This window comes from Hakea prostrata, chromosome 1, assembly GCF_041222555.1.
Source record: "Hakea prostrata isolate BN-2017 chromosome 1, UWA_Hpros_2, whole genome shotgun sequence".
Taxonomy (NCBI): Eukaryota; Viridiplantae; Streptophyta; class Magnoliopsida; order Proteales; family Proteaceae; genus Hakea; species Hakea prostrata.
The window spans coordinates 72,832,991-72,841,702 of record NC_142600.1 but is presented as its reverse complement, the minus strand read 5'-3'; the positions used below and the strand labels follow the sequence as shown (position 1 = coordinate 72,841,702).

Below are 8,712 nucleotides of genomic sequence, written 5' to 3'. Positions count from 1 at the left end.
AAATTACATGATTAACTACTATTGGATTTTTCTTTACAAAATAATCACTCAATGCTTCACTTAACAAAACTAATTAAAATAATAAATTTTCATCCTTTTGGACATTTTTAACTTTTAAATCTAGTCACACTAAAGAGAGAAAATCACTATTTTATCAAAAAGAAAAAAAATCATTAATTTTTCTCATCCATTGACATTTTCACCCCATACTAGTGTAGTCAATTTTAAGGGTAAAAATGTTAAAAATGATTGAAATAAAAAAAAATCACTATTTTGATTAGTTTTGTAAATACAGACTCAATTTTAGTTAGTTCTATTAAATAAAGTATTGAATAGTTATTTTTGTAATTAAAAATTTAAAAGTAACTAATCACGTAATCTCCCCCAATTTTGTACGATTACTTCTTTAACCCTATGTAAAATATGAGGTAGCGTGTCTAAACTTGCCTGGAATAATTTTTTCTAAAGGTAAAGACAACAAGTAGACAACTGGGTAATAGACAAATCATTATTTTTATTTGAATATTAACACTTGTGACTATATCAAATCCTGACTCCTACCCATATACAAGATGCATCAAATAAGAAAAACTTCTTGAAGAAGACTTATCAAAATTACTCACAAACTTAGAAAAATAGTTGAAAAATTACTACCAGACTACGTAAAAGAGTGAGAAATTCTGACAATACAATCAGAAGTCTCCTTTAATCTTTCACCCAATTCAAATATTCAATCTTTCCCATGCATCACAAACCTGTAACAAGAGGAAACAACACTGAAGAACTATCTACAGACCTAAAATCTTCAGGAACCACCAGAGACTGTACAGGGGATGTTCGAATTAACATATAATACAACCACCGTTGGGATACTCTTGGTATTCAGTGTAGATCTTCGGGGGTGGGTAGTAATTTGGCCAATACACGGTGGTCACTTCTGGTTTCTTGGTTTCTTCTTTCTTCTCAGGCTGTTTTGGTGGCCCAACAGAGACCATGTCTGCATGCCAAAGCTTCCGCAACTTACCCACCACATCTACAGGATCCACTTCTCCGATTACTGTCATTTTCTGCTCCTTCATATCGATGGAGATGGAGTCGATTCCTACAAGAAATTAAAAAGAACAAAAACTTATTAATAAAAATAACCAATTTTTCCTGTTTCAGGTCAGGAATTTTTGAAAGTTGAATTTTGGAAAACTCAATCGATACCTGTAAGAGTTGAGACTGCTTTCATGGCCTTTCTCTTTTCCCTGTCGTCATGTACGTCGACCTTCACCACAACTTTCTGTAAAAAATAATACCAGCCGTGATCAGAAGAAATTCAATCAATTAAGACTCATCGAAGAAGTGGGTTTGAAGTATATATGAACTGAAATATTGAAAAATTATTAATAAAAAAAAAAGAGGACTAACCTTCATTTCTCTCTGAGGATTTCAGATATCTCACGGGAAAACAAGGAAACAAGCAAGGATTTCAGAATTGGAAATAGAGAAGAAGAAAAACACAGAGAGCGAATTGAGCACTCTCTCTGCAATTAGATATGAAGATCTCTATCCCAATTTATATAAAAAACTGAGAACCCAGCCGTTTACCCCAAAAAAAATAGAGAACCCAGTCAACACGGAGTTAGTGAGGGACAAGAGTTGAGGTCAGTCATTAAAGAAAAAGAAAGAAGGTGAAGTCATCAGGCGGGCTACGGAAGCCCGTAGAAATTTCTGCTTTGGTATCCTTATCTCCATCGTTGAGACGTTGAAGCCCTGTGATGGAAATGTAACAATCCAGATTTTTATTAGCGTCATGATAATTATTTAAAAAATTAAAGAAAGAAAAAAACTTGATAAAATTAAATAAAAACACCCTCTCTCTCTCATACTCTCTCTCCAACACCTTCTTTATGTGATTCTGAGATTCTCTACCATAATTCTAAAAATGTATCACCTTTACATGAAAGAAAGATAAAAAAGACCATGACTTTTTCTTCGGTTTGGGATTTGTTGATCCACCCAATTGGTAGAAGTCACATTTCTTCAGCTTCTTTCCTTCCATAGCTTTTTCACTAAAAGCAGGTGGTTTTATTTTGTGATGTAAAGTTTGGGTAAACTCAAGGGTTTTATTTTGTGAATTTATAAAATATGAAGGACTTTAATGTAAAAATAAAAAATTATATTTATGTATATATATTCTTGTCAATTTATTGGTAAAATAATATGTACTCCCTTCTTTATTGAACAATAATAATAATGTCTTCATCTCTTGCAGGAATACATAATGAATGGCTAGGGAGTGCAGGATGGAGCATGGGGATACATAATAATAGTCATCCTCAGTATTACAGCAATGGAAAAATTGACAATGTAAGGGAGAAATAGAGGTGATTTTGGTAGCAATTCAAAAGGGCGTGGAAAAGACTACCTTAATAAATATAGAGATCAAGAAAATATGGTGCAACATTTCTGAACCGTTAACTTTGTGGTCCAGTTTGCTCTTGTGGGTTGTTAGATTGTTATACACATATAACATTCTAGTCTTAAAGATAATAATTCAAGACAAAGTAACCACAACCACAAAAATCAAAGAAAGTGACGTTTAGGGGACACATTCTAATTCTAAAATTGAGGAATGGGTTGTTGCGATCGTTGAAGTCTTTGATGTGGTTGATGCTACAACGTCATCTAGGACCTCCCCCTTGTCCCCCATCGTTGCCAAATCAAAGGGTAGTAGCAAGCGATACTCTGATGGACGACAATCCTACGCCATGGTCGAGTTTGTTTGTAGCAGGGAGACGAAGTACAGGCTTAATGAACTTGACCTATACTCCTCCGGTGGTGGTAAATGGCATAAATAGGGTCAAGTGCCAAGAAGATGACTATTCTAACGGGATTATGAGGTGGGAAAGCGCTCTTGTTGGTTAAGTATTCGGTGCAAAACCACCCTTCAGTGTGGTGCAACAGTTTGTTCAAGAGTGAACCTACATCATTGGGAGCCTTCAGCTTTAAGCAAGATTGCAAGTAGAATTGGTGCATGTACCCATTTGTATTGATCGATGCACTCAAAACGAGAAAGGAAGGCTTGCCTTTGCTCGGTTTTGTGCGATGGTGGATGCAAAAGATGGACTTCCCAATGCCGTCGAGATAGAGGATGAGGATGGTGATGTCTATACTCAAGAAGTCGAGTATGATTGGGCGCCAGCAATTTGTTCTCATTGTTGCATTTTTGGTCACTTCGACCAATCTTGTCTGAAGAGGTTTCCTACTCCAATAGAAGCAATTAATCAGCCAACGCAGAGTTGTTCTAGTAGTTGAAACCAACACCTCTTAGTGAAGAGGTTGTGGGTTTGAATCTCGCTAACACATATTAATAATATTCTCATCTTTTTTCCAAAAACTCACGAATCCGTAATTGTGTTGTTTTTGGAGAGTTGGACGATTACCAAATTATAACACTATATTTTATAACCGTTGCCCTTGGGCATATTATTATTAATAAATGCCAACAGAACACAATCAAGAAGAAGGATCAGAGAAGTGAAGCAAACCAGACAGCATTGTAAAAGAGAGATGAAGCAAACCAGACAACACTGTCTGTTGCATCCTTGCCCACCTTCTGTCGCTGCCATGTTCTTCCTTTTATTCTCTTGGTAAGAAGGGTGGTAAGCAGCCATGTAATCCTTTTGGTTGCTTACATACTTACTTCCATCTCATTTATCCCTTAACGGAAGTTGCTGAAAAATAAGATTTTTGGGATCAAACTGAGTGCTCTTCGAAATCGACAATCTTTAAAATCGAAGACAACAAAGAGTAAAAAAGAAAAAAAGGAAAACAAAGAAGAGAAGTCAAAGATTGCAACTCTGGTTCTGTCATTTTTTTTTTAAACAGAAAAATGGAATGGGAAAGAATGTCTGAAGTTTTCAGGTGATTAGAGTACGTAAAAATGAATGGAAGGGTTTATTGTTACGAACAGAGGGAGAAAGAAAAAGAGAGATTGATGAAGGGATGAGGCCATGGATAGAGAGGATGGACGATGAGATAGCATGTGATGGTGGTGACGGGTTCGACCATTGCCAGAGTTGAAGAGGAATGAGGCGGTGGTGATGGTGACACCGGTGCTGTCAAAATCGAAGATGGAAAAGATGGAGGAAAGGAGAGTCGAGTGAGGAGAGAGAATCGGTTAAAGAGATAACCTTGGTTAAAGGTGGCTTACTTAGCGTTGAATTATGACCTTAGGATTAGAATATTAGACGTGTCTCTATACACATGAAGAAAGTGGATAGTGGTGAAAGAAACTACTAGTTGCATAATATTAGAAAGGATATATGACAGCCTCCAAGAAAATTATATGATGAGTTGCAATCAGGTTTATTTCTAAGAAATAGCTACTCAATGTTTCAAGTACTAAAACTAGCTAAAATTAATTTTGGGTTTACAAAACTAATCAAAATATTTTTTTACTTTTTCCTTAAATTCCAAAATGATAAATTGTTTGGTTGTTGGAGTGAGGAAAGTGAGACAAGGAAACTTGTTTGGTGATGTGGCAACCCAACTTTCTCACCCCAAGCCATCATTATCACTATCACTTTTCCACAAAATCATTTCATTTCCCTTACTTCTCCCTCACCCCACTACACGTGGGATCCACATGTTTTTTTTCTCACCCCTTTTTTCCACCCTACCTTTGCAAACAAACAAACGCAATCTTAGGGGTAGGAAGAAAAAAAATGAATAATCATGTAGTTTTCCTCTTTTTTTTTTTTTTTTTCAATTGTTTGTTTTAACTTTTACATTTTATTTTGACTGGAAGTGAAATAAAAATTTTAATTGACCCAAAAAAAACAAACCTAGACTTTTTTATGCCAAAATAAAAGTAAGATTTGATTTACTGTAAGTCTCTAAAGAAAATATTCATAAGATCGTCAATGATGGGTTAGTAAAGCGGTTAAAGGCTCATCTTCCTTAGGGGAGGTATTGAGTTTGCACCTATTTGGCAGCATTAATTATATGAAAGCTCCCTTGATAATGTAATCGTGGTACGCACAAACTGACCCGAATGAACCTCAATCAATAATACATCCATACATATATTTTTTTTTTTTTTTTTTTTTTTTTTTTTTTTTTTTTTTTGTATATATATATATTCATAAAATCGGATTGGGATACTTTTGGGATATGTCTAAGTTAAAGCAATCTTTTATTTTATCATTTTCAAATTTGTCCATAGTAGTGGGTAGAGAGTGGCTAATTCCTTATCTCGATTGGCTCTTTCATCTGAGTTTCTAGAAAGTTTGATCATCATCCAACTCTTGGTCTTTGAATCTGTATATTTAAAATGTAAATGTTTGTAAGAATTCAATTTCCCAATGGAATTGTATTTTATCAAAAAATAAAATAAAATACATTCTTTTGCCGATGGTTTCATCACATTGGTTATAAACAAATTTTTGGAATGTAAACTTTAATTTTATTTGGAAGAAATAACAACAGTTAGGATGACCAAAAAAGAAAGTGGGAGAAGATCTCAGCAAAGAAGATTTGTCAACCTTTTACCTCTAAATCCAATAAAGTATTTGTCACATTATTGCTTTCCAAGAAATTGTATTTTTTTTTAAACAAACGTTTTTATTTATAGGGGTGGGAATATTACATATATTGTCCGCAAGATCTTACCTATATAGATCTTAAGAAGTATAAATCTTACCTGTAGACCAACCCTACGTTGGCAAGAGATTGTATTAGAATCTAACGGAATCAAAGTTATTGCTCAAGAATATTTAGAATAATGCTGAAATAGTTACTACTTCTATACTATAGCTTAATCACTATATTTTTTTTCTTATATTTTTTGAAATTATTAATCTAATCTTAGATTTTGTCATCTGATGTTTCCTGTCATTTAATTAACTAATAATATTATATATTTGTGTTATTTTAGAATGCAAAATAACTCTAAAGTTTTTATTATTTATTTATCTCACTAAGATTTAATTCTTTGAAATCCAAATGACAAGAATATAAAGAAAAAAGATTGATATTACATATGTTTCTTTAGATAAAGGTAATATTTTTTTTTTACTTATTAATTCTAATGAAGAGTAAAATAGACCTTCCAAAGGTAGTATGTTAAAGCGGTTAAAGACCCAACTTTCCTAAGGGAGGTCTTGAATTCGCACTCATTCGGCGGTATTAATATAAAATTTTCCTTGAGAAAGTAAATCGTAGTGAACGCAAGCTGACCCGATGAACATCAGTTCCAAAAAAAAACAGAAACCTTACTTGTTTCTTGTTTCTTTTAACTTCTTCATTTGTTACCCCACTCGAATCACATCCACATCAAAGTGAGCAAGTCTAAAAACATAACAAAGCTAGTTGACTGACTTCTCTTTTGGATTAGAGTGCATCATTAACTTTAAATTCAACTTTTGTGCCAAACAAGTAAATGGAGAAAAGCACAAGTAACTGTGAAACTGTGAAAATTTCGAGGATAGTCATGATGAGATCTTTTTGTAGAACATTCCGAACTCGATTCCAATCGCCTCTTTTGTTTTAAATGCACAAGTTTGTCATCACGTCACTTTGAAAAACTATGCCAATGGGAGTTCAGGTGCTATGCTAGATGACATGATCATCCTCACTCATTGGCTTCTTCTTTAAAAAATTAAGTATAAATTCTTGGACTAAAGTTTTAAAACTTTTACAAAAATAAAAAAATAAAATATTAAAGAGAGATAAAAAATTATTTGATAACTTTTACCCCAAGTTACTTATGGAATGAATAAATAGTAAAGGATGATATGAAATGATGAGATGACAATTATAAAAATTTGGTGATTATGATTGATAAGAACAAATTTCACTTGGGTTAGAAAAGTTTGGAAGGGATTTTTATTTGCTACAGCAGCTGAAGGATATAGCCAACGATGTACATGACTCCCAGTTTCGATAGATGCACCTTAGGCTACATTTAGATAAACCTTGTAGCACATTTCTAGCTATCTTGATAGTAATAAGTGATTTCAAGGTTTCAAATCTTTTCAAGACCACTTTTGCATATTAGAATATACCAATATGTCATCCAATACGAAGGAGTTGAATGAGTTTCAATCATTTTTAATTTTTTTAGAGGTAGATCACACTTGATTGTGTAGTGGTTGAGGTAAAGATAATGTTAATTTGTTATTTTTTTGTTAGAAGTGTAGAAAAAGATAACGTTAATTTATATTCCATGCTCAAGATAAAATGTTCTTAATTTTTTTTATTTTATTTTTGGAGAGGTCATCGGTTTGACCTTTGCAGACGACAAAGCTCCCCCCTGAGGGTATAAGAGAAGTGCGCACAAACTGACCGGATGAACCTCAGATACTAAAAATGATCTTATTTTTCAATTCACGGTATATCAAATGGGAATAGTGGGTCCCAATTTTAAAGTGTAGGTTCCGAAGTATGTTGAATAATTTGTGACCACTTGATCAGAACTACCGATAAACGGACAGGAATGAGCCACCTTGACAAGTGTCAATATTTAATATTGACTCATTGAGTCAAAGGTCTTCGAGAGTAACAAAAACGCGTTTCCTTTTGGTTCTCTTTTTTGCTCGGTCTCCATCTCTTTGTAATGACTCGGTCTATAAATACAGCATTAGAACTCACTTCTTTCAAGTCCAGAGAAGCATAGCAGAGTACACAATTCTCACTCTTTGCCTGTCTCTTTCAGTCTTCTTCCTTCTCTTGTGAATCATCCTTGTTTCCGTTTTTAATCTGTACTTGAATTGGTTACTCAGTTCTCTTGAAGTATTTGAATTACAAACCAGAAAATGGTGGTGAGTTTTTTCTCTTTGGCTCGAATTCTCAGTTTTAGTTGGACTTTAAAATTTCGAGATTTCCCTTTCCATGCTTTACTTTTGAAGAGCCAATCTCAGAATCTGGCTGGGTTTTTATTCGTATTCTGATTCTATTCTTCTATGCAGAAAATAGTGGTGAAAGTTGAAGTACATGACGACAGAGCAAAGCGAAAGGCCATGAAAGCAGTCTCTACTCTTTCAGGTAATAATGGGTTTCACAAAATTTTAGCCTTTTCCGATTTGATCAGCCAAGACAAGAAAGTCAATTTAACAATTATTTTCTTGGGTTTTGAATAGGAATCGATTCTATCTCCATGGATATGAAGGATAAGAAAATGACAGTAATCGGAGAAGTGGATCCTGTGGATGTGGTGTGCAAATTGCGGAAACTTTGGCACACAGAGATGGTCTCTGTTGGGCCATCAAAAGAGACCGAGAAGAAGGAAGAAGCCCCTAAGAAAACAGAAACAGAGAAGAGCATCGATCATGTAGCTAACCTCGCTAAGGCATATGAGGCTTTCTATGAACCCTACAGGACACATTACTATATCCCGACCGTATATCATGTTCCAGTACAGGAGAACCCCAACCCCTTTGGACTCTGGTGGTGATGTGCCTTGCTTGATTCCTCTTTTCTGTTCTCTGTTAAATTGGATTTCCAAATGAAATTATAAATTTTGAGCTTCCCTAATGATGGATTGCTTTTACAAGCTTCTCAAATATTTTTTCCATTATCAATGTTTACTGTATAGTTGCTTTGTCAGCCTTGAAGAGCTCCAAACCCGTTACTTCTTCCTTAAAAGGAGCGGTCATTACCAACTAAACAATCCTTCGATATTTGGAACTTAAGTAAATTTTGTATAATCTTTTTTATATAGTC

The 8,712-nt window shown here is 34.3% G+C and overlaps 1 protein-coding gene and 1 pseudogene across 1 annotated transcript; one reads left to right on the top strand and one right to left on the bottom strand.

Annotated features, from left to right (window-relative positions):
• Positions 1–459: 459 nt before the first annotated feature.
• On the bottom strand, positions 460–1,586 carry LOC149029891 (heavy metal-associated isoprenylated plant protein 39-like). The gene is made up of 3 exons (XM_089151837.1): positions 1,414–1,586; positions 1,210–1,285; positions 460–1,102 (listed from the first exon to the last, which is right to left on the bottom strand). The coding sequence occupies exons 1-3, from the start codon at positions 1,417–1,419 to the stop codon at positions 843–845; spliced, it is 342 nt and encodes a 113-aa protein (XP_089007963.1). The 5' UTR covers positions 1,420–1,586; the 3' UTR covers positions 460–842.
• Positions 1,587–3,093: 1,507 nt separating this feature from the next.
• LOC149029890 (heavy metal-associated isoprenylated plant protein 39 pseudogene) lies at positions 3,094–8,443 on the top strand (annotated as a pseudogene).
• Positions 8,444–8,712: the final 269 nt, after the last annotated feature.